The 22,029-nt window shown below is 55.1% G+C and overlaps 8 protein-coding genes across 8 annotated transcripts; 4 read left to right on the top strand and 4 right to left on the bottom strand.

Annotated features, from left to right (window-relative positions):
- Positions 1 to 318: 318 nt before the first annotated feature.
- On the top strand, positions 319 to 1,808 carry P153DRAFT_329824 (acyl-CoA dehydrogenase NM domain-like protein; the record flags this gene model as incomplete). Its single annotated transcript, XM_033665409.1, has 3 exons — positions 319 to 751; positions 823 to 1,058; positions 1,113 to 1,808. Exons 1-3 carry the CDS (start codon positions 394 to 396, stop codon positions 1,806 to 1,808), a joined length of 1,290 nt encoding a protein of 429 aa, XP_033529323.1. The 5' UTR covers positions 319 to 393.
- Positions 1,809 to 1,819: 11 nt separating this feature from the next.
- On the bottom strand, positions 1,820 to 3,792 carry P153DRAFT_329826 (alpha/beta-hydrolase). The gene is made up of 2 exons (XM_033665410.1): positions 3,568 to 3,792; positions 1,820 to 3,504 (listed from the first exon to the last, which is right to left on the bottom strand). The coding sequence occupies exons 1-2, from the start codon at positions 3,648 to 3,650 to the stop codon at positions 1,893 to 1,895; spliced, it is 1,695 nt and encodes a 564-aa protein (XP_033529324.1). The 5' UTR covers positions 3,651 to 3,792; the 3' UTR covers positions 1,820 to 1,892.
- A 237-nt stretch (positions 3,793 to 4,029) lies between these two features.
- P153DRAFT_352845 (3-carboxy-cis,cis-mucoante lactonizing enzyme) lies at positions 4,030 to 5,298 on the bottom strand (the record flags this gene model as incomplete). The annotated part of the gene is made up of 4 exons (XM_033666402.1): positions 4,030 to 4,388; positions 4,447 to 4,920; positions 4,984 to 5,092; positions 5,152 to 5,298. 4 exons carry the CDS (start codon positions 5,296 to 5,298, stop codon positions 4,030 to 4,032), a joined length of 1,089 nt encoding a protein of 362 aa, XP_033529325.1.
- Positions 5,299 to 5,568: 270 nt separating this feature from the next.
- P153DRAFT_305877 (aromatic compound dioxygenase) lies at positions 5,569 to 7,083 on the top strand. The gene is made up of 3 exons (XM_033664618.1): positions 5,569 to 6,150; positions 6,203 to 6,567; positions 6,622 to 7,083. Exons 1-3 carry the CDS (start codon positions 5,876 to 5,878, stop codon positions 6,933 to 6,935), a joined length of 954 nt encoding a protein of 317 aa, XP_033529326.1. The 5' UTR covers positions 5,569 to 5,875; the 3' UTR covers positions 6,936 to 7,083.
- A 132-nt stretch (positions 7,084 to 7,215) lies between these two features.
- Positions 7,216 to 8,014, top strand: P153DRAFT_419507 (uncharacterized protein). Its single transcript, XM_033672192.1, has one exon. It carries the CDS (start codon positions 7,338 to 7,340, stop codon positions 7,929 to 7,931), a length of 594 nt encoding a protein of 197 aa, XP_033529327.1. The 5' UTR covers positions 7,216 to 7,337; the 3' UTR covers positions 7,932 to 8,014.
- Positions 8,015 to 8,058: 44 nt separating this feature from the next.
- P153DRAFT_305883 (uncharacterized protein) lies at positions 8,059 to 10,626 on the bottom strand (the record flags this gene model as incomplete). Its single annotated transcript, XM_033664619.1, has 2 exons — positions 10,236 to 10,626; positions 8,059 to 10,115 (listed from the first exon to the last, which is right to left on the bottom strand). Coding segments are annotated over exons 1-2 (2,316 nt in total), but the record flags the coding sequence as incomplete, so codon positions are not given.
- A 1,830-nt stretch (positions 10,627 to 12,456) lies between these two features.
- P153DRAFT_278805 (acetyl-CoA synthetase-like protein) lies at positions 12,457 to 16,356 on the top strand (the record flags this gene model as incomplete). Its single annotated transcript, XM_033662975.1, has 8 exons — positions 12,457 to 12,738; positions 12,792 to 13,172; positions 13,226 to 13,268; positions 13,317 to 13,706; positions 13,756 to 14,078; positions 14,128 to 14,459; positions 14,631 to 14,640; positions 14,836 to 16,356. The coding sequence occupies 8 exons, from the start codon at positions 12,457 to 12,459 to the stop codon at positions 16,354 to 16,356; spliced, it is 3,282 nt and encodes a 1,093-aa protein (XP_033529329.1).
- Positions 16,357 to 17,824: 1,468 nt separating this feature from the next.
- Positions 17,825 to 19,640, bottom strand: P153DRAFT_362655 (uncharacterized protein). The gene has a single exon (XM_033667181.1). It carries the CDS (start codon positions 19,339 to 19,341, stop codon positions 18,298 to 18,300), a length of 1,044 nt encoding a protein of 347 aa, XP_033529330.1. The 5' UTR covers positions 19,342 to 19,640; the 3' UTR covers positions 17,825 to 18,297.
- Between the last annotated feature and the right edge of the window lie 2,389 nt (positions 19,641 to 22,029).

The raw sequence follows: 22,029 nt of genomic DNA on the forward strand, positions 1-22,029 counted from the left end.
CTCTTGAGATTGATCTAGACGACACGTTTTTGGGAATGGTGAATAGCATCAAGTCGTCAGTACATTGTGCTTCAGGCGCTTCATACTATCCATTCTGCCAAAATGACTAGTAAGGTAACCACTACGACTAGATATGGTTTACCTACGTTCATAATAAATCTTTTACCAACGATTCGCACACACTTCCACCCGCGGCAAGACACGGTCTCTCGCCCCGGAAAACTTTGGTAACACGCGGACCTCCGCGTCACGTGGTCTTCTCCGCAACTTCCTACTCGAGCGACGCGCCTCGGCAGCTTCAACCGACGCAATGCGAGCCGCATACCCAAGCCCATTGCACGGCACACAATACAAGACGACGCCCCGTCCACTCCCCACAAAAGCACACGCAACATGTCGTCCCTCACCCCCCGCCTACTCCCCCGCGCCCTCCGCCAAACCAAACCCACAACACGCGCCCTCTCCCTCACAAACCGCCGCCACGCACACACCAAGCACCCCTCCACCTTCACGCCCCCAACGCAATCCGACCTCGACGAGCTGCGCGCCAGCGTGCAAGACTTCGCGCGCCGCGAGATCTCGGAGCAAGTCGCCGCACACACGGACAAGAGCAATGCGTTCCCGAACGAGCTGTGGAGGAAGTTTGGGGACGCGGGGTTGCTGGGGATTACGGCGGATGAGGAGTATGGGGGGTTGGGGATGGGGTATCAGGCGCATTGCGTTGTGCTGGAGGAGCTGAGTCGGGCGAGTGGTGAGTTTTTGTCTTTGTTGTTTGGGTTTGGGGGGATGGGATGGGAGGCTAATACTGGTGCTGTGTTGCAGGGAGTATTGGTCTATCGTACGCCGCGCATTCACAGCTGTGCATCAACCAACTTCAGCTCAACGGCACGGACGAGCAGAAGAAGAAGTACCTCCCCGGCCTCATCAGCGGCGAGCAGATCGGCGCGCTGGCCATGTCGGAGCACTCAGCCGGGTCGGACGTGGTCAGCATGAAGACAACAGCCAAGGAAGTCGACGGCGGCTACCTCCTCAACGGCACGAAGATGTGGATCACAAACGTACGTTCCCCCCCCATACCCCTCAAGCACATCCCTAACCCCACCCCCACCCAGGGCCCAGACGCACACACCATGATCGTCTACGCCAAAACCGACCCCACCGCCCACTCCAAAGGCATAACCGCCTTCATCCTCTCGACCTCCACCCCCGGCTTCTCCGTAGCCGCCAAGCTCGACAAGCTCGGCATGCGCGGCTCCAACACGGGCGAAATCGTCTTCGACAACGTCTTCATCCCCACCACCAACATCCTCGGCCCGCTGAACCGCGGCGTAAAAGTCCTAATGGAAGGTCTCGACCTCGAGCGCCTAGTCCTCTCCGCCGGCCCCCTCGGCCTCATGCAAGCCAGCCTCGACGCCGCGCTGCCGTACACCCACGCGCGGAAACAATTCGGCACGCCCATTGCGCATAATCAGCTCGTGCAGGGCAGGCTCGCGGATATGTATACCAAGTTTCGCGCGTCGCAGAGCTTTACGTATAGTGTTGCTAGGGCTATTGATGAGGGGTTTGAGGACCCGGTTATTCGCACGCAGGACTGTGCGGGCGCGATTCTGTATGCGGCGGAGAGGGCCAGCGAGGTCGCGGCTGATGCGGTGCAGTTGTTGGGTGGTATGGGGTATATGAATGAGATGCCTGTGGGGCGGATATTGCGCGATGCGAAGCTGTATGAGATTGGGGCGGGGACGAGCGAGGTGCGGCGGATGGTTATTGGGCGCGCTTTTAATAAGGAGTGGAGGGTTGATGGGGTGTAGAGCGTCATGTCATGTCATGCTGTGGGAATGCAATTCTTCCGTGCTATTTATCTACCACCCTCTCTACCCTCATAAAACAACAACTTACCCCAGAAACGACGCAGCGAACCCCGCAACCTCAGCCGGTCGCTCCACCATAGGCAAATGCCCCGCGCCGTCAATGACCTTCAACTCCACCCCCGCACCCAGCTTCTCCGCCATATTCTCCCGCATACTCTTCGGCAGCACGCCATCCTGCGCGCCCACCAAAAACGCACCCTTGCCCTTGAACCCCGCCATGCCCTCGCGCAAATCATACGCATGCAGCGCCTTCACCCCATCGCGAAACCCAGGCAGAGAATTCGTCTTAACCAGCTCCTTGGCGTGCGCGAGTTTGGGCGCGAGATCCGCGTCGTCGTAGGACGCGGGGACGAACCAGCGGCGTGTTGTGATTTCGGCGAGTTGCTCGCCGACGATGGGCTCGCGGGTGGGGGAGAGTGCGGCTTCGGCCTCGCACATGGCGACGCGGTCGAGCCAGGCTTGGGCGTTGGAGGGCGGGGCGAAAGCGTTGGTGTCGCAGGCTATGAAGGAGGAGATTCTGTTTGGGTGGGTGAGGGCGGTGTTGAGGACTGTTGCGCCGCCGAGGGAGACGCCGATTAGGGAAGCTGTTTTTGCGCGGAGGGCGTCGAGGAGCGCGATGATGTCGGCGGCGAGGACGTCGACTGTTACGGGGGAGGTGGAGGAGGGGGGCAGGGCGTTGCGGCCGCGGGCGTCGTAGCGCAGGATTCTGTATGCGGGGGCTAGTTTGAGGAAGTGCGCTACGAAGTCGTCCCAGATGGTGTGGTCGACGAGGATGCAGTTGGAGAGGACGAGTAAAGGGGCGTTGGGGTCCGTGGCGCCTTCGAGGCGGTAGGGGATCTGGACGCCGTCGGCGGTGGTGATGTAGCTCTGGATGAGGGGCCGTTTCTCGGGCGAGGCGTGGGCGGGATATGTGCGGGTGAGGCCGTCGGTGGAGGCAGACGGGAGCGTGTCGTCCGACTCGAGGGAGAGCAGGTCGCGCTGGGCGGCGCCGAACGTGTAGTACCAGTTGTACACCCTCCGTTTGCGGTTCTTGACGACGGAGCCGTAGATCTTCTCGCACCAGGGGGTTGTCGTCGCGGCAGTGATCTCAGGGCTATCCGCCAGTCCGTTCTCGGGCGCGTACTCGTGCAGGGCGAGGTACTCCTTCTGCTTTGCGTGCCCGCTCTGCAGGTCCAGATAGCTGGTCTCGAAGCGGCGTGAGCGTCGCCAGCCGGGCACCTTCATGAGCAGCGGCACGTGTTCGTCCTCGTACCAGCGGCGCAGCTCGTCCTCCATGCCCTCGCCGTCGTGCAGGTTGAAGCTCACGGCGATCAGGACGTTCTGGCGCCCGTCGCTCTGCACTTCCTGCAGGTCGGCGAAGTCGTCGCCCTTCCACTCCTTCAGCAGATCGTAGCTCCGGCGGTCGACGAAGATCTGCTTCATCGTGTCGCGCTCGCGCTGGCTCTGCACGGGGGCGGCGCGCAGCCTCGTATACTCCTCACGTGTCAGCCATTCGAGCTCGTCGAAGTCGTAGATGGCCATCCATTCGGGCTGCTCCTTGGTGCCGGCCTGGCTGGCGAGGTCCGAGGCGCGGTAGCGGAAGCCATTGTTGCAGAAAGGGAGGCGCAGACGGTTGGGGCCGTGTTCATTCTGGTACCTTTGTCGGAGTGTGAGGCCCTGTTTGCACGACGAGAGGATGCGGCTGGGCACGTCAACTTACCAGTCGTGGAACTGTGCTTCTGGCAGGCCCTCTTTGGGCTGCATCGTCACGTACAAGATGCCGGGCGTGCGTTTGGACGCCATCTTGAAGATCTACAGCTTGATGTGTTGTTTTGGGGGGTTACAATGTCAACAGGTATAGATATGGCAGTAGATGTGCACGTCACGGCTGGTTAAACAGGTACTGATAAGAGACGGGACTTGACTTGACTGTATTGGTGGTAACGAGGCCCGTCTCTCCGATGACATCTGCCGGCACGCCCCAGACCAGTTTGCCAGACGTTTGCCCCTCCTGTTCCGATTCTCGGGACTTGGAGGGGTAAATGCATGCATACAAGCATCCCCTGCATCATCATCTCACCAAGAGAGTCAAGTAACATGCATCAACTACACGTGGCAATTGATCAAGGTTGAATGCACGCGTATATCGAGAATTTGAATGTCTTATATATAAACAACCAACCTAATCATACCAGATCGCGTTCATTCCGAACCCCTTCTCCCCAATCTCCAGCCTCGCGACCCTCGCCAGATGCTCCTTGTGCCACCTGTAAATCTCCACCCCACCCTTTTCATCGTCTGTCAGCGCAAGCCACTCGTCACTCCACGGGCACGGCGACACGGCATTCGAGTGCCCGCCAGACGTGGGCGTAGGATTGAGGCAGATCTGGCGCTCAATGGCGCCCGAGGGAGCAATTTTAAAGGCGGCAATATAGCCTGTGAGCGAGAAGGAGTTCGATCGGGAGGTAGCGAAGAGGTATTCAGAGGACTGGGTCAGGAAGCAGACGTCGGAGCGGTACATGGTATCGGCATTGGGGATGTCTTTGTCCAGTCAGTTTCACGCAGGTGTGAGGTTTAGAGGGGGTAATTCGAGACTGACCAGGCGGTATCAACGGATACGTCTTGTGCGTGTAGATTGGCAGCTTCGTGATGGGATCAATCACGTACTCGCACAACCTGTTTCCGCCCTCCATCAGCGCATACAAGTACTGCCCGCTGGGATGCATCTCCACCCATCGCGGATGGTCTTTCGGTGCAGGCGCTTCTGTGAACCCTACCGTCTCCAGCCTGCCCGCGTCGTCAATCTTCTTGTGACACCACACTCGGTTCGCCCACATGTCTGCGCTGTACAGATACGTCTCTGTAGGGTCAAACACCATGCCGTGAATGGCCGTCTTGTCGCAGTACTCGTAGTTTTGGATGTTCTCCTTCATGCGCCCGGATTCGTCGACGGAGAAGACATTGCCAAAGCCAGCGTGGTCGTAGAAGGGGTTGCAGTAGACAGCATACGGGGGCTTTTTCCCGGGTAGGAGGAAGATGGCGCGTGTCTTGGTGTCGGCATCATTTGCTCTGGCTGTTGCAGAGTCAGTCCCTCTGTGGTAAGTGATAAGTGATAAGTGATAAGATATGCGCATACCGTGTCCGCCCAGAGGGAAGCTTCCCGTATGCACAATCTCGCTGGGACTGTTGACTTGGTGGGAGCTCCATTTCTTCATCGACGAGCCGTAGATGTGCTTGCGCGTGTGCTGTGAGGCACGTGTCAGCTATGATGAGGCTCAATTGATTCATTCCAACATGAACATACATCAAATGCCATCCAGCTGATCGGCTCGTCCTCGGGGATTTCTGTCTTCTTCACCAATTCCAGCTTCAGCGTCTCTTCGTCGAATGCGACTGTGATGATGACGCCCGGGGGTGTCCATGTCCCGATCATAAGATGATGTTTGACCATGTTGGCGATGCCTCTCTTGAACGCGACGGTAGTTTGGTGAGAGAATGACAGAGGCGTTGGATGCAGGCCTGCAAATCTGAATAGCCTCGCAGAAAGCATCGCCCTCGAGCTCCAAGACCCCGACCATGTTTGGTCGGCGCGCCAAATGCCTGGGACCTAGCTTGAATGCGGGGCACCTGTTCCTTGCAAGGCTCTGGATAAATGGCGGATAAGACGTCTTCCACGGCGCCATTCCTCTCATTGGCTACACGCCTCACGAGAATGCGGGGCAGCCACCACAACGCCAAACGCCTTCGCCCACAAAATGTCGCCGTGTGCCAGGAGCCGACCGAGGTGCCGCTGTTCGCCATTGGCAAATCCAGATGGGCTGATGCACGGCTAGAAGCCCGGCGATTGTCAACGGCGGCCACTCGGTTGGCGGAGGCGCTGAGGGGTTTAAAGGTCATGACGCCCCGGATTGTGGCAGCCATCAACATACAAACTATAGTTCCTCGATTGCCTGCGTAGTCACATAGTCACATATTCCCGTTCATTCCATCCCATCTCCCTCCAGCACAAACCACCCAACACAGCAGCAATGGCGACGGCACCAGAGTACCAGGAGAACGGCAAGCACCGCTTCGACCCCAACTTCACCGATGCTGTCATCAACGCCATCGGGCCCAACACACCAGAGAGGACGCGCTTCGTCTTCAGCTCCATGATCAAACATCTGCACGACTTCATCCGTGAGGTCGAGCTGACCAACGACGAGTGGTTTGAGGGTGTTCGCTTCGTCAACTCCATCGGCAAGACAACGACAAACATCAGGAACGAGGCCCACCGCATCTCCGACGTCTTGGGCGTTGAGTCGTAAGTTGCTCGCAAAGTTCCACGTGATAAACCAAAATTGACGCCCTCACAGCCTCGTCGACGAGATTGCACACAAGCACATCAACGAGTCTGGTGATGCGCCCACCTCCAGCACCATCCTCGGTCCCTTCTGGTCGCCCCACTCGCCCTTCCGCGAGCTCGGCGACTCCATCGTCATAAACCCGCACGACAAGGGCCAGCTCACGCTCATGCACGGTGTAGTGCGCGACCTCGACACCAAGAAGGGCATCCCCGGCGCCGTCATCGACATCTGGCAGGCGAGCGCCAACGGCATGTACGACTTCCAGGACCCAGACCAGGAGTCCAACAACCTCCGCGGCAAGTTCACCACAAACGAGAAGGGCGAGTACTGGTACTACTGCTACAAGCCGACTGCCTACTCGCTGCCCACTGATGGTACGTCCGCAATTCCACCCCCACAAACAATCACTCACTAACATGACCCTCCAGGCGCAACCGGCACACTCTTCAGGGCAATGGACCGCCACCCCTTCCGCCCCGCACACATCCATCTCATGGTCTCGGCCGACAACTTCAAGCCCCTCATCACACAACTCTACCCACGAGACGACCAGTGGGTCGTCAACGACACCGTCTTCGCCGTCAAGGACGATCTGCTGCTCGACTTCGTGCCCGCCAAGGACGAAAAGTCGAAGCTCGACCTCGAATACAACGTCACGCTTGCGCCAACATACAAGAAGACTGCTCGTCTAGACGGCATCCCAAGGCTGCCCAACGTTTTCGACGAGCAGAGCAGGTTGTAAATGAGGATTTGTGTATATAGCGTTTTTGATTCAACATGTTTGTAAATACCGGCTTGGTTTGGGATGAACCTTGGATATTTTTGGTTCCGCTTGCTCGGAAAAGGTAGCATGCTTGTAGACGTGCTATGAATGAGAAATTCAAAACTACATGAACACTTTCGTCCGATGTCGCTCAAGTCTGTAATGCTGAAGCGGGAAAAACATGTTTCCGAGAGACATGGCACAGAAACACATATATATATCTGCCTTCCCCCCTCTAAACCAGCGCACTACATGTCCATCCCCCGCCTCCTCTCAACCACACGCCCGCCCACCTCCCTCCGACCACGATACTTCCACCCTCTCAACCACACCCTCAACCACACCCACAACCACCGCTTCACCACCCTCCCCCCCAAAAAAATGCGCGTCCCCTACGCCCCAACAACCCCGCCCTCCCCCTCCGCCGCCCCAATCTACACCCGCATCGCCGCGCGCCGGCACCCACGCCCCCTAATCCCGCTCGACCTCGCGCTCCTCCACAACCCCGCCGTAGCAGACGGCTGGTCGTCCTTCATCGGCGCAATCCGCACCGCCACGTCCCTCCCGGCGACCGTCAAAGAACTCGCCATCTCGCGCATCGCGGTGCTAAACGGCGCGGTGCACGAGTGGGATGTACATGCCTCTCTTGCCGTGAAAGCGGGGGTGAGCAGGGAGGTTATGCGCACGGTGTTTAGCGCGGAGTGTACGCGGGGGATGGATGAGGGGGGGCGGAAAGCGGTGCTTGGGGGAATGGGGGAGGTGGAGGAGGTGGTGGTGTTGTATACGGATCAGATGACTGTGGGGGTTAGTGTTGAGGAGGGGGTTAGTGAGAGGGTTAAGGCGGTGCTGGGGGATACGGGGTTGGTGGAATTGACGGCTACGGTTGCGGCGTATAATTGCGTGAGTCGGTTTTTGGTCGCGTTGGATGTTGGGGAGTGTAATGGGAGGGGGATGAAGGAGGTTGATGAACTTTAGAAAGGGGGGGTTGAATTGGGATTTATGTTTGATTGGGACTTGTAACGTTGCCGTATATATATATGCATATACACATGTCTTACACGCACCCTTCCCTTCCATCCCTTCCCCATCACCCAACCACCCCGCCATCATACCCCCCCTCATCCCCCCCAACAACATACCCCGGCCGATCCGCCTCCGCCAAACTCCCCGGCTCAATAAACCGACACGTAAGCGCAAACCTCAGCTTCCCCTGATGCTCAACAGCATGCTCATAGTACCTCTGCAGCGCCGCCCCATGCATGACCACGACATCCCCATGCCCCAACTCCATCTTCAGCGCCTCCTTCGCATTGCCGCCGCTCTTCAGCCCGAGCTCCCTAGGAATCTGCTTCAAGCGCGCACGGTACGCCTTCGCATCTGACGCCTTGAGAGCCGCGAGGCCGGGCTGGAGGGCAAGCCGGGCTGCGTAGTGTGCGGACGAGGGGAGCGGCGGGGTGTCGTCGTAGACGCCCGCGCCGGCCGAGACGCCGTTGTGATGGCGCGCTTTGAGGCGGATGCGCATTGTGCCCGGTGCGCCGAGGGAGAGGGTAGCGATCGTTGGGCCGAGGCCGTGTTCGCCGTCGTCGTGGTAGTTGATTTTCTGAGCCTCAAAGTAGCCCAGGGCGAGGACTTCGTTGAATTCTGTCGCCTTCCACGAGCTGCTGACGTGTGCCATGGTGCGTCCTGTTTCCTGCGTGAAGAGGTACTTGGCCGCCCAGTTTAGTCTGCTGCGGGTTGCGGTGATGGGACGGGCGGCGGTGGAGAAGGGGTGCGAGGCTGTGGCGGCGATGAATTTGTAGGGCATGCCGTAGTTGACGGCGAAGTGCCGGCAGTAGGAGTCGCCTTTTAGTTGGGTGTTTGGCAGGGCGCGGCGGCGGAGACCAATGTCGTGCTTTTGCAGGTCTTCGAACATGTCGTCTGGACCGCCGGGTTCCTCGTTGATGGTCTTGTTGGCGATCATGTGGGTGATGAAGCCTTCGATGCCGGGGATCGTGTACCGTATTATGCGGTATCCATGGGCGAAGGAGACGCGCGCTGCGACGGAGGGGGAGTGGGTGTCGCGAGAGAGTGTGTAGGTGGATGTCAGGGGCCAGAGAGGCTCGCGGAGAGACAATGCAGAGATCAGTGTGTGTGGTGGGCGCTTCACAAAGGTGCATGTTGGGTTCAAGCATTCCCAACCCGTCCAGGCGAGACGTGAGTTGCAGCGTCCACATAAGGGGCAGACTATGCCGAGCCAGAAGGCCTGCGACGTGTCTTCGCCGGGGATGGAGTGTCCAGAGAGCTCGGCATTGTTGGACGTGAGCGGGTAGTCGTGATCGTCGTTGGGCCATGAGATCTTCTGCTTGAGAAAGCGGGGATCGTAGACGAGGTTTGCTTCGACAGGTTCGTAGGGCATGAAGTCGGGATCGGAAGCAGTGATCTTCCAAAATGCAGCACAGGCAGGCTGCAGACACATCCACCCATTCAAGTATATTTGCTGAGATGTGATGTCGCACACTCGGCAGGTCTTCGAATCCGGTGGTGGGAGAGCGCCGAGTTCGACGGGATCTTCTACGTCCTTTGCTCTCCACCAAGAGTCTTTCTTCGTATTTAGTTTCTCAAATCGATATCGCAAGATCTTGCTCTTGCCGCTCTTCTCGGCCCAGATATGTGTGGGTTTGAAGTAGTCGAGAACGCAATACTGGTGCGGCGGTTGTGACGGGATATACGGGTTATCGACGCCAGTGATGATGACCACTGGATTGTAGTGATTCATGCAGTTCCTGAGTCCCTGCACAACCGAGTCCTCGACTTGATCTTTCCCTGCTTTCATCTCGCCCGAATCCTTATCCTTGACCAATCCACCACCAGCTCGCGCGATGACAACATTGCTATCCAGGTAGTCTCGAGGGTGGGCGACTTTGTCGAACATGAAGGCCCGCACAAAGCCGCCAGTACTGTAGCAAGCACTCTGGTAGCTGCGGAAGTAGTGCAATGTCTCGCACAGTTCTTGTCGTCCATCAGCCCAAACTTCTGGTTGGCCACTGGGCTCCGGTTTACTCAAACCAGATTTGCGATGTGCAAACAGTTGCTCGCAGATGTTGTGGAGCTCCTGTTGATCGAGTTTCCGGATCGAGCTTGCTGTCGTGAATACGGCTTCGTCTTCATCCACAGTAGTGGCTTCCGAGTCTACGTCTGAGATGGTCTCTGGTGCGTCGATTCCGGGCGTTATAGCCTCTGGTGGTGGTAAAGCATCTGCGTCTTGTCTGTTTTGTGAGGCATTGGCTACATAACACTTACTCTCTGGTGTTTGCGAATGTTGAGGAAATACCGGGTGACTTAAAAGCTGTGTAGGTTGCGTTTGGTAGGAGGGTTGATCTGGAAGGATATTGGTCTGGGGTGGAATGGTAGTAGCATCACCTGGTATGGCACTCGGCACGTAGCGTGGTGCTGAATGTGGAGTGGGGGGCGCGAAAGAAATTCGACTGCTCTGAGGCGAGACCCATGGAGATTCCCTGAAGACTTGGCGTGGATCGGGGCCAAAAGGCTGATGTAGCATATCATCTGGCAATCGTTGTACATGCGACGCTTCTGCCTGTGGTATGCTGAGCTTTGCTGCAGCCTGAGAGCTGTTTGGAGAGACCTCGCTCTGACTGGATGCAAGTATCGGTGGAGACGCTGGCTGAGCACAGTCCTCATAATGGTATTGAGGACGAGACCCGTTGTTGCTACTGAAGCTGACATTCGGTATCGGGAGATCACAACCAAGCAGGGGGTCAAGCTGCGACGCCTGGTGAGTTAGGTACTCTGGCAGATATATCTGGGAAAGACGGGGATGCGCTTGTGACGTTTGGTAGGGAGATCGATCAGATTGTGGGACTTGTAGCTCTTCTTTGTGGACTGGCTCGCTGGATAGCGTTGAATGCTCTGTGGTGTTACTTCGGAAGCTGAGATTCTGCACTGCATGATCATGAGAAGTTGAGGGATCGTTATCCCCAGAATCATAATTCTGCAGAACCTGAGGCCGTAGAATATCCTGTTGAGCTGGTTCGCAGTCTTCTTGCGATGCTTGCTGGATGGACGACATCGGTCGATCAGTAACGTCGGATAAGAGGTTGTCTGGTGGTACTTTGTGACGGGTAATTCTCGAATCACACTCTTTTGTTATCGGCGTGGAGTGACCGCGAACGGGTTTTTCTAGAAGCTCCGTATGCGATTGAGATCCTGGTTGAATATAACTGCGAGTGACTCGTGTGGGTGTCGCTTCTGGCGTTACCTCTTGTACCGCCTGCACCACCTGAGATGTCTGGAGATCCTCTGTAGGCTTCGGCTGAATGCTACTGCGAGTGGTTCGTCTGGTCTTTGGCAGAGAGTCGGGAGTCTCCAGTTGTGTGTTATTACAGGGGGCTCGTCGAGGTGTGACCTTCTCTTTGACCTGGGATTTTAGTTGAGCGCTCCTGCGAGTGGGACGTTTTGGCGTGACTTCCTGCGCAGGTTGAGAGTTCTGGGCTTCCACCTGTGTGTCATGGCGAGTGAACACTTGTTTGGGGGTCCCACTCGGGCTCGGTTGGGTGACAGTACGATTGCGAAACTCTTTCACTCTTTTCAAAGGAGGCGGTGGAACTGCATGAGTTGCTGGTGCCTGACGCTTGCGATCGCGACGAGGGCGCTGGGAGGCTGCTGTCTCATAATCATTTCGGTCGAGCTGGAACTGGCGAACTGCAACATCAACCCCCTCCTCGTTCGTGTGCAGGACTCCGTTGCAGTTACTCAATAATGACCCCAAGCTTGACCTCGACGAGTCTTCATCAAAGACACTAGGGAATGAAGTGTTGTTCGAGTCAGTCGAGTGTTGCTTGAAAGAAGTGACCTCCATGGTAGACTGTTAATTGAAAACGCGTAATGACAGGAGTAGAACGACGAAACGAACAGTGGTTGACAGGAAGGGGATGGTGTACAGAGGAAGCACAGCGGCATGAACAAATCGTCAATTAAGCTACATGGACAATAGAGAAGACGAAACGTCAGAAACAGATTGTTGAAGTGAAAGAGGCTTTGGAGGGGCGCCACCATCGCGATTGAACCCATGGTTACGTTACGCAAGCCCCCGCACCACCAGACAATGGCGTTCTACAGCATCAGTTGATTGACAAGTTCCAGTCTACACACGAGTTGACTGATGATGGATCGAAAGGCGAGACAGACGTTGTTTCTCATCGACACGCTCACCGCTGTGCTGCACCGAGTCAGTCCTGGGCACGAGTCACGAAGCTTGAATCACGCGAATCCTACACCTCGGCTTCTCCTACGCCATTGATGAAGCTTCCCCACACATTTCAACCGGATGTAGAACCGAAGATGAGCCAGCGTCGATCTACAGGTGCTAGCGCTGCTCATACGCTCTGGCAGCCGGGCTTCCAGTCGACCGGGTGGCTGGGTTCTTCTTCTCTGTCGACATTCCACGAGTACAAAGACGCGTGAGTGTTTGCAGCCATTGACACTGGTACAGAGCGACTCCATCATGCCCTCCTTCCACGCGCCGTCATGGGTGCCACAGCTCCCCATCGAGCCTCCCAACTCCATCTCCATCGGCGACTTTATGCTCAATGAGCAATACGGCCGACTTGCGCATGCGACCTCGAGGAATCCCTTCACCTGCGGCGTGACGGGCAAGACATACTCAAGTACTGAAGTCAAGGAGCGCGTCGAATACCTCGCACGCGGACTGGCCAAGGAGCTCGGATTCGAGGTGAACAAGGGCTCAGAGTGGGACAAGGTCGTTGCTGTCTTCTCGTTGAACACGGTGAGTGCAATTCAGCACCCAACATTGGAGCGCGTCATATTGACATGCGACAGCTAGACACGCTTCCTCTTGCATGGGCGACGCATCGTCTGGGCGGCATCCAGACGCCTGCGAACGCGGCCTACAGCGCCACCGAGCTCGAGTATCAGCTGAAGAACTCGAAAGCGAAAGCCCTCTTCACCTGCCTCCCGTTGCTCGACCTTGCGAAGCAGGCAGCTAAGAAATGCGGCATACCCGAAACTCGCATATATTTGCTGGAACTGCCAGAGGCGTTCGCGGATAGCAAAAGCAAGTCGAGCGGCATGAAGACGGTAGACGACTTGATTCTTGAAGGCGCCAAGTTAGACCGTCTGGAACCCTTGAACTGGGCACCTGGGCATGGCGCTGAGAGGACCGCATTCCTCTGCTACTCTAGCGGCACATCAGGATTGCCGGTAAGCCAGACAGTGCGTCTTGCGCAGCCGACACGTATTGACAAGAATTGCAGAAAGGCGTTATGATCTCTCACAAGAACGTCATCGCAAACATATGTAAGCTCAAACGAACGGCTTCTTCGATACCCAGCTAACTTCGTGCAGTGCAAATATGCACGTTCGACGACCCTTACAGACAAACAAAGGCCAACCCAGGTGAAATCTACACCGAAAATGTATTAGGCCTGCTTCCCATGTCACACATCTACAGTCTGGTTGTTATCTGCCATACAACCGTCTACCGGGGAGACAGTGTAATTGTTCTTCCCAAATTCGACTTCCAGACTACGCTTCAGTCCATCCAAGATTACAAGATCAACTCACTTTTTCTGGTCCCGCCCATCATTATCATGTTGACCAAGAGTCGGGAGCTTCTCGCCAAGTACGATCTCAGCTCTGTTTGGTCGATTTTCACAGGCGCGGCTCCGCTTGGTAAAGAAACAGCAGAGGAGTTGCAGAAGATCTTCCCTACGTGGAAGATTCGTCAGGCCTATGGTAAGAATGTTCCGCGCGTAAGCTTTGCAGCTGCTAACTCTGGTACAAGGCCTTACCGAGACGTGTACAGTCGTGTGTTTGACCTCTCCTGACGATGTTTGGTTCGGCTCATCCGGTTCACTTGTTGCTGGTATTGAGTGCAAGCTCATAACTCCCGAAGGCAAGGAGGTTACCGAATACGATACTCCCGGCGAGCTCTGCGTGAAGTCCCCTTCCGTTGTGCTGGGGTACTTGAATAACGATAAGGCGAACGCGGAAACATTCAAAGATGGGTTCATGCACACCGGTGACGAGGCAGTGATCAAGAAGTCGCCAGCGGGCTACGAACACATTTTCATCGTTGATCGAATTAAAGAGCTCATCAAAGTCAATGTGCGTTATGCTCTCCAACATCATACTGTGTATACTGACTTCATTGCAGGGACACCAAGTCGCTCCCGCAGAACTTGAAGCTCATCTTCTCAGCCATCCGGCGGTGAACGACTGCGCTGTCATTCAAATCCCCGATGAAAAGGCTGGCGAAGTGCCGAAGGCGTTCGTCGTCAAATCAACATCGGTTGGTATCGAGGAGAGCGACCGCGTGCTTGCCCGCCAAATTCAGAGGCACGTTGAGCAACACAAGGCACGGTACAAGTGGATATCGGGCGGTATCGAATTCATCGATGTTATCCCTAAGAGTCCGTCGGGGAAGATCTTGAGGCGACTGCTGAGGGACAAGCAGAAGGAGAACAAGAGAAAGACTGGCGCCAAATTGTAGACTAACAAGCGGGGATAATATGTAGTCGTTGTATAATATATAATAACTGTGGTACGTTAGATAGACTGTCTAGGATTGAACTTTGGCCAAAGTAATATACTTAATGAAGCTCGTCATCGAGAATTACAGATTGACTTTAACTCACGTAAGCAAAGTCGATGGGTGAGGCTGAGGCGAGTGCGTTATCGATAAGAATGTGGGGTTGTGATTTGCCCCTCACAACACAGACGCGAAGGAAAAAGTTCTTGGTGGAAGGCGCAATCGAGCATTTCTAAGCAGCGCGTCTCAGCGACTCACATAAATATTCTGAGGAGATTCTCGTTGCCGGCTTTCGCTCATATCGCCTGTTTATCTATCGGAACTCACAAAAAGTACAAAATGGCCGTCCCAAACCCCAACCAGCCCCTCCAGGAAGACGACATCGACTACCATGATGAAGACAACATGCTCGAAGCCGATGAGGCGGAAGAGATCGTAGAAGATGATGGCGACGTCCCCATGGATTCAGATGACGAGGGCGATGAGGGCGTGGAGATGGAGATACAACTGCAGAACGACTCTTTCGCGCACTTCGACGAGCACACAGACAGCATCTTCTGCATAGCGCAGCACCCCGTACATCTAGATATCGTTGCAACAGGTGGTGGCGACGACAAAGGCTATATTATCGATGTCTCCTCGGCACCTGCTGCTCAACCTAGCGACAGTGCGCAACCACAAGAAAGAGAGGGATTGAAGAACTTGTTCACGCTGGACGGGCACAAAGACTCCATCAACGCTATCACGTTTTCTCAGCCCAAGGGTCAGTTTGTAGCAACAGCAGGGCTGGACGGGAAACTACGCGCATGGCAGGGCGTTCCGGACGGCAAGAAATGGAAGTTCCTGGCCGAAGTGCAAGAAGTCGAGGAAATCAACTGGCTCATCGCGAACCCTTCCCCCAACCACCCCAACGTCCTTGCCCTCGGTGCAAACGACGGTTCGGTCTGGGTCTACCAGCTGAGCACCGATAAGGGCGCGGAACTACAGGTCTTACAGGCTTACTACTCCCACACCGAGAGCTGCACAGCGGGAACATGGTCGCCGGACGGTTCTCTCCTAGCCACCATCTCCGAAGACTCTAGTCTTTACGTCTGGGATGTGTTCGGCGACGCTGCATCGCAGGGTCTCACATCAACATCCGACTCACAAGCTGTCGTTGGTCTGACCGGAGTCGACGAACGCTTCCGCGTTGAAGGCGGTCTGTACTCCATTGGCATCCCTCCCTCGGGCGCATTCGTCGCAGTCGGCGGGCCAGAAGGTCAGATTCGCATCGTCGGCCTACCTCGTCTTTCCCTCGCCGCACCTCCACAAGGAACGACATCCTCTGGCGGTGGCGGCGCAAAGAACAAAGCCGGTGGCGGCAAGCAAGTCGCTGCCAAAGGCGGCGCTTCATCCGCCGGCCAAGCAGGCCAGATCCTCGCCAGTCTCCAGGCGGGAAGCGATAATGTCGAGTGCATGGATTTCTCATCCCCGCCGCTCACACTCATGGCTGCTGGAAACGTCGATGGCTCCATCACCCTTTTCGACACGGCACATCGGTTTGCGGTCCGCAGGCGGATAGAAGAAGCACACGCGGATGAAGACTCGCCACAAGCTGTTGTCAAGGTGGACTTCGTCAAGAAAGAAGGCCCGGGCGGGTGGCTGCTCACAAGTGCTGGATACGACGGCGTGCTCAGGCGGTGGGATGCAAGGGGTGGGACGGCAGCTGCTGGCAAGGGGCTTGTGGGTGAGTGGAAGGGTCACCAGGGTGGTGGAGAGGGTGGGGGTATTATGGGGTTCGTGCAGGGTGACGGGGAAGCTGTTATCACAGCAGGGGACGATCACGTTGCGCTGGTGTTCAAGACACCGTTGTAGATGGATTATATTCAAAGTGTAGAGCGTTCTAGAGGGGGTATCATTCATGCATTCGATTCTTTTGCGTGTTCTATTCAAGACAACTCCAAGACTTGTCTTCCAGTATGCCATATAGACAAAGTGGCGATTTTACAACTTCTGCAAGCAAACTCCACGCAGAAACTAATCTACGCACGGGAGAGGAAGCTTACCTCCCATCGAAACCACAGTCTAGACCAAAATCTCGCCTTGGCACCGTAGCTTCAGCGAGAACGACAACGAGCATGCTTGTACACGGGCACAAATCTGTCCCAGTATGGGATTCCACCTTGCGCCTCGTAGGCATGCCAATGCCCACGCGTCGCACGACATGAAACGATGAAAACGAGCATGATCAAAAAGAAAAATAATTCAACCGCAACCCATGTAACGTCAACGCTCGACGATCTATTCGCCCATGGGATTTTCACCGTGAACTCGCAAGGGCTTCCCATTCCAACACCAACGCGTCTGCGTAGATAGATGTATTCGCCACCATCAGCGCGCGCCCCACGTGCTTGCGCGATTTCCTCGCCCCAATGACGTAGACACGCGTGTCCGCACAGCACAGCACAGCACAGCATGTCAGCAGCGTGGCGAGAAAAGAAAATCGCTGCACAACACAAGACAAGCACACCCCACCAGCCCCGCACCGCACCGCACCGCCCTGCCCTGCCCTGCCTTGCCTCGCCGCGCCTCGGCAAAACACTTGGTTGCGCGTCCATGGTACCTACCCATGGGCATGGCATGGGTATCTATGGTAGTCACGCGCAATACGAGCGACACCCACGGTCTAGACACTCGCTGTCTGCAACAGGGCGATCGGGCATTGCTTTTGCGCCGAACTGCGTACGTGCAGCGTTGCGCTGGCGCTTGTGCGACGCGATGAATCATAGCGGGCTCGGCTTGGACTGAACGGGGGGAAGCGTTGCGAGGAGAAAGCAAGCAAGCGGACGGGACGGCCGTGGTTTACGGTACGTAGTTAGTAGTTAGTACGCGGATCTCACTCCTCCGGTCATGGATGCTACTTTCTGCTTTTCACTTTGATGGAGTGTGCAGAACTGCAGAATGGCCACGGGATCCTGTGTTGGTGTGGCGAGGACGTGCCGACTGGGGTTGTTTTGGTTCGATGGATAGCAGGTACTTCGACTGTCAGCCTCTTCGCGGGGTAATTCTTCGTGGTCGTTTTTGTTGGTGATGCGGATGACACTCCGCGCGGTTGTGATTGCTCACACATTTTCGAGAAGTGGTCGGATGGAGGGGCCGGATGCATGATTCCTTCTTCCACAGAGAGTTGTCTACGAACTGGTGAGGGTCTGAAATCTGAGAAAGCCTTTCAAGCCTTTGTGGGAGTCAATGGGGGACTATGAGAGTGAGATTCTCTTATAGAAAGTATGGTCAAGACCACCACCACTAAATATGGGCATAAGGGCATGGTGAAGATAGGCATGCATTGTATAATACCATCTTCGAACAGAAGATAGGCCTATTTCGTGCCTGATAATTGAGTATCATGTTTCGTTATGTTCCTTATATCCCTCTGGTCATGCCATGCGCGATCACTTCGACGCCAGCATTGTGACAACGCCGCGTCGCACAGAGAAATTAACCCCCCAATATCCACACCACAATGCTCATGGCTGCACCGCAGCGTTCCTCGCCAATCATAATCAAAATAGTATAGAATACAAAGAAGAAGAGAACCAAAGCAGAAAAAGCTTTTGTAGTATGCGGCAATAATCGGGGTATCGTAAAATCGTCGTGAAGAGGAAGGGCAACGTCAAGTGCATTTTCTTTCAAAGAGTGCATCTGCAGCAGAGGCAATGTTTTGGTGCAGCTAAGCATCTCTGCATGCCGTGAGATGAGCACGGTGGGCTAAAAGTCTTCGACCCTAAAGAGTAACAGAGCTGAGTGCGGCGGTGTTTATTCCTGTTTGTCCATGTCCTCTTCGTAGTCTTTGAGAAGCTCGAGTCCGCCGAATTCGTCTGAGCCAGGGCTCGACATTGCTGTGCCTTCGCTATTCATCGAGTCGGAGCTATGTTTGCGGGCGAATCGGCCAGTTGCCTCCATGGTCGGCATGGCAGTATCCTGCGTCTGATTGGGGAAGCGAAGGCCTGGCGAACGTGACGTGGATGTAGGTGCTTCCATGCCCAGTAGATCACCCGCACAACGTGCGAGATACTCATCGACAGCCCAGAACCCACATCCAGCGTGGCGCAGCACCTCGTTCTTCAGACTAAGTACTTCTTCTCGTAGCATTGCCACGTTCTCTTTCAACTGCTTGTTCTTTGTAGAAAATTCTCTAGCGCGGCCTTCGAGCCCACCAATGTACTCCTTTTTGCGTTGCCTGCACTTGTGGGCCGCGACGCGGTTCTTCTCGAGATGAGACTGGCGAGCGGAGGAGACCTGGAACGGGAAGCCATCGGCCGTGTATGCCTCGACCATCTGCGGCTGCGACTTGGGCCTTCCCCGCTTGCGCTTGGCTGGCTGCGGGTTGGCGCTCGCATCTTGTTGTTGTGCGGGGTCGTAGAAGGTCGATTGAGTCTGATTGGCTGCAGCTTGTCTGCTAGTACGGCGACGCTTTGGTGAGCGTTCCTGGTCGTCCTGTTGCGGTGGAGAATGGGCTCGTTGTGGGTGTCGTTCGTAACTTTGAAGGTCATTATGTGGCCACAGCGTTTCGTTCCTCAGTTGTTCGATTGGTATCGAGGATTCTCTGTCCGAGTGGCGAGTAGATTCGGCGATGACAGGCGAAAGGTTCTCCTCAGGAGGGGTGACCTGTCCATATCGTGCAATGGATGCGTGCGAGAGTAGTGAGGGTGGGATGGCGAAAGATTGGTTGTGGGACGAGCCAGGACCGCTGAACGCAGCCCATTTCTCGGGGGCCTGGCCCATTTGAGGGTCGTTGAGTGCGACGAACGCGTCTGTTGCCCAGTCAAAGGACGATGGTAGAGTCTGAATCTCCGTCATGATGGGCGGCAAGGGGTCTTTGATGCCAGGAGGGTGCAATTGGGCCTGCTTGCGCTGAATTGACGCTCGTTGGTACTGAAGGTGTAAACAGTAGTGCGTGCAAGGTAGGTGTTTGCTTGGTTGGCTAAGTGGAACACAACAGGTCCAAGGCTAGAGACTGGAGACTGATTACCAATGGATGGAGTAACAGTGACAAGTAGGCAAGAGCAAGCTGAGGTCTGAGTTCTGAGGTTCAAGGGCAGGTAAAGCCACGGGACGGGCAAGGTGATATGTGAACCGACCCACGCTTGACAAGGACCAATATGGCATTCGCGATAGCGCCCTTTGTCGAGATGCGAAAGCGCAGGGAATTGCATCTACCCGTTCTTGTCCAAGCGTTTAGGGTGGTTTCACTTCGCTATAACGACTGTCACGCAACGTTACTGCTTAGCCTGCAAATACGGCTGCATGTTATTTACCATGATGCCCTGCCAGAGCTCACCATATCCAACTGGGTATGGTTCTCAGACCAGAAAACACACCTCTTGTACGAAGCAACTCGTATCTGCTATCACATCGATCTGGTCAGTGCTGCCATGCAAAATACGAGTTCCTTTGTTGGCACAGTCGTGCTGCCTCTGTCGAACGATGTAATGATTCACATGTGGACATGTAATGTAAAACAAGCGCTTACTCATCTGTTACAGACTATGCCCCCGCTTAAACTCCGCTTTATGTGTCTTAAGGCAGCCGCAACGTCATCCCAGCCGTGTGGGTCCCGATCGCCTGCGGAATTTCGATCGCGCTGTACCATCCTCCGTCACAATCGTTTGCTGCTACAAACCACAGCGCTTGTTCCATGTTCTACATTATGAGCCGCTCTCATCTGTCCAACACGCCTGCAGTTGTATATTTCGTTATTGTTTCATTTGTTTATTGTTTGCAAGGTCGCGAACCAGCGCTTCCACCCCATAAGGTCCCTAACTGCAAATTATCTATCCACGTCGTTCCTGTGACACACTAAATCCAGTTGCGAGTTCCCAACTGCGACATTCATGCCGAGCACTTTGATTGGCCACGGTTCAAAATGGCTGCATCCTGCATAGGTATCATTCCTCGCATGGCCTAGACTCCAGGCTGGTACTTGATGCAGATCTACGCCTATTGGGAGAGTTCGCCGGCATTTGAGGTTTCGAGATGCGATAGGTATACCAGGACCAAAAATCTACTGTGGTGTTCCACCCAATAGAGAGAGCCTCTGGACCATGCTTTGCTACCAGGTCATTCACTGTATCGTAGGATGCTGATTGTTACCTTTCACAGCACCCTGTAACACGATTTTAGCCATAAATAACAGCGTCTTCGGTGGGATCTACGAGAAGACTTTGCTGCGTTTCGACCAGTGTTCGATAGAGTTTAGGCGAAAGTAATACTGATCCCCAACACCACCTGCGGGGAACAAACCAGGTTGTGTGGTTGAAGACTATCAAACAGGCTTTCAGGATAATCACACCACCGGTCGTTCGACCACAAAGGACACGGTCCAGAGCGAAGTAGCTATACGGGTATGCACGCAGGTCTGTTCATTGGCTCGAAGGTTGGTTGAGCTCACTCGAATGGCGGGGAGACTGGTGTCATGGTTCCCGTATAGCTACTCTGTACTGGGCCGCTTGTTCCTGCCACCATGTCTGGAAATAACGGTCGACCCACCTCTCACTATGTCATCCCGTGTCTTCCCCTACAAGTGTGACAAACGACGACGCAGATCTCCATGGAAAGTCCGAAGAAACTCAAAATCCCATCTTCCACGGGCACCATTATGGTCCAAGCGTCAGAAAATTCTGAACAATGCCACGATGCGCTTTGGAACTCGATTTGGCCCTTTCAAGTATAGATTAACGATGCCAAGGTCCCCATGTGCAGAGCTTACGTCGTTCTGCAGGGTCCAAGTGGGACACAGCGCGAGTCACGCAAAACACCTCCACATAAGTGGCGAGCACCGTGATTCCAAGTCTACCCTGGCGGGTAAATTGGAGGTCTAGGTCATTCGACAACGGCCGATATGAAGATGGCCGTTCTTGGCATCAGTAATGCTCAGTTGGCCGACTTGCACATGTGCGTTGAACTCTCTCCTCTCTATGTCCTGATTTTAACCGAATGCTCTTGCCGAAACGTATCAGGTCCATAGTTTGACCGCGTACATAAAGCCATACAGCAACAAACGAGCTCACTAATCACAACTTTCTACGGTACCGTTAGCCTGCGGGCCACGATCTTCTTCGTACAGCACTAAATCGTGCAAGTACAGTTGCTAACAATGCAACACCTTTGCAAGCATCCACATGCCAAGTCTTTCTGCGACCATGTCAGCCTTGTGTAGACTGCTACTGGTAGATCGATACAATCCTACCTCTGCGTCGAATACCCATCCACTCGGATGATTACCTTGATCCCTTGTATCAAGGGAGCGGCGTCCCTGTCTATCTAACGGCTAAGTTTACCGGTGTGGTGGATAACCTTGGAGGCTTACACAAACTCCCCAATGACGTAAAAGTTGCCTCGGACAAAAGCTCCGGTTTGATCGGCTCCACGTTCCAGACGAATAGCACAACAGCTACGGACGTTAATGCCGTTGCTCGGCACTTTGTGATTGCGCGTGGCAGCTGCAATGATTTGCGAGGAATATTGCTCCATTAGATACGCAACCGA

Source organism: Dothidotthia symphoricarpi, assembly GCF_010015815.1.
Source record: "Dothidotthia symphoricarpi CBS 119687 unplaced genomic scaffold P153scaffold_1, whole genome shotgun sequence".
Taxonomy (NCBI): Eukaryota; Fungi; Ascomycota; class Dothideomycetes; order Pleosporales; family Dothidotthiaceae; genus Dothidotthia; species Dothidotthia symphoricarpi.

What these genes read in the sequence shown, in the direction of transcription:
- P153DRAFT_329826 (XM_033665410.1), bottom strand. Translation starts at nt 3,650, where the DNA reads ATGGCGTCCAAACGCACGCCCGGCATCTTGTACGTGACGATGCAGCCC. An exon ending in GAAGCACAGTTCCACGACTG is followed by an intron (nt 3,505 to 3,567) that starts GTAAGTTGACGT and finishes ACTCCGACAAAG; the next exon opens with GTACCAGAATGAACACGGCC.
- P153DRAFT_305877 (XM_033664618.1), top strand. Translation starts at nt 5,876, where the DNA reads ATGGCGACGGCACCAGAGTACCAGGAGAACGGCAAGCACCGCTTCGAC. An exon ending in GACGTCTTGGGCGTTGAGTC is followed by an intron (nt 6,151 to 6,202) that starts GTAAGTTGCTCG and finishes ACGCCCTCACAG; the next exon opens with CCTCGTCGACGAGATTGCAC. An exon ending in CTACTCGCTGCCCACTGATG is followed by an intron (nt 6,568 to 6,621) that starts GTACGTCCGCAA and finishes ATGACCCTCCAG; the next exon opens with GCGCAACCGGCACACTCTTC.
- P153DRAFT_419507 (XM_033672192.1), top strand. Translation starts at nt 7,338, where the DNA reads ATGCGCGTCCCCTACGCCCCAACAACCCCGCCCTCCCCCTCCGCCGCC.
- P153DRAFT_362655 (XM_033667181.1), bottom strand. Translation starts at nt 19,341, where the DNA reads ATGACGGAGATTCAGACTCTACCATCGTCCTTTGACTGGGCAACAGAC.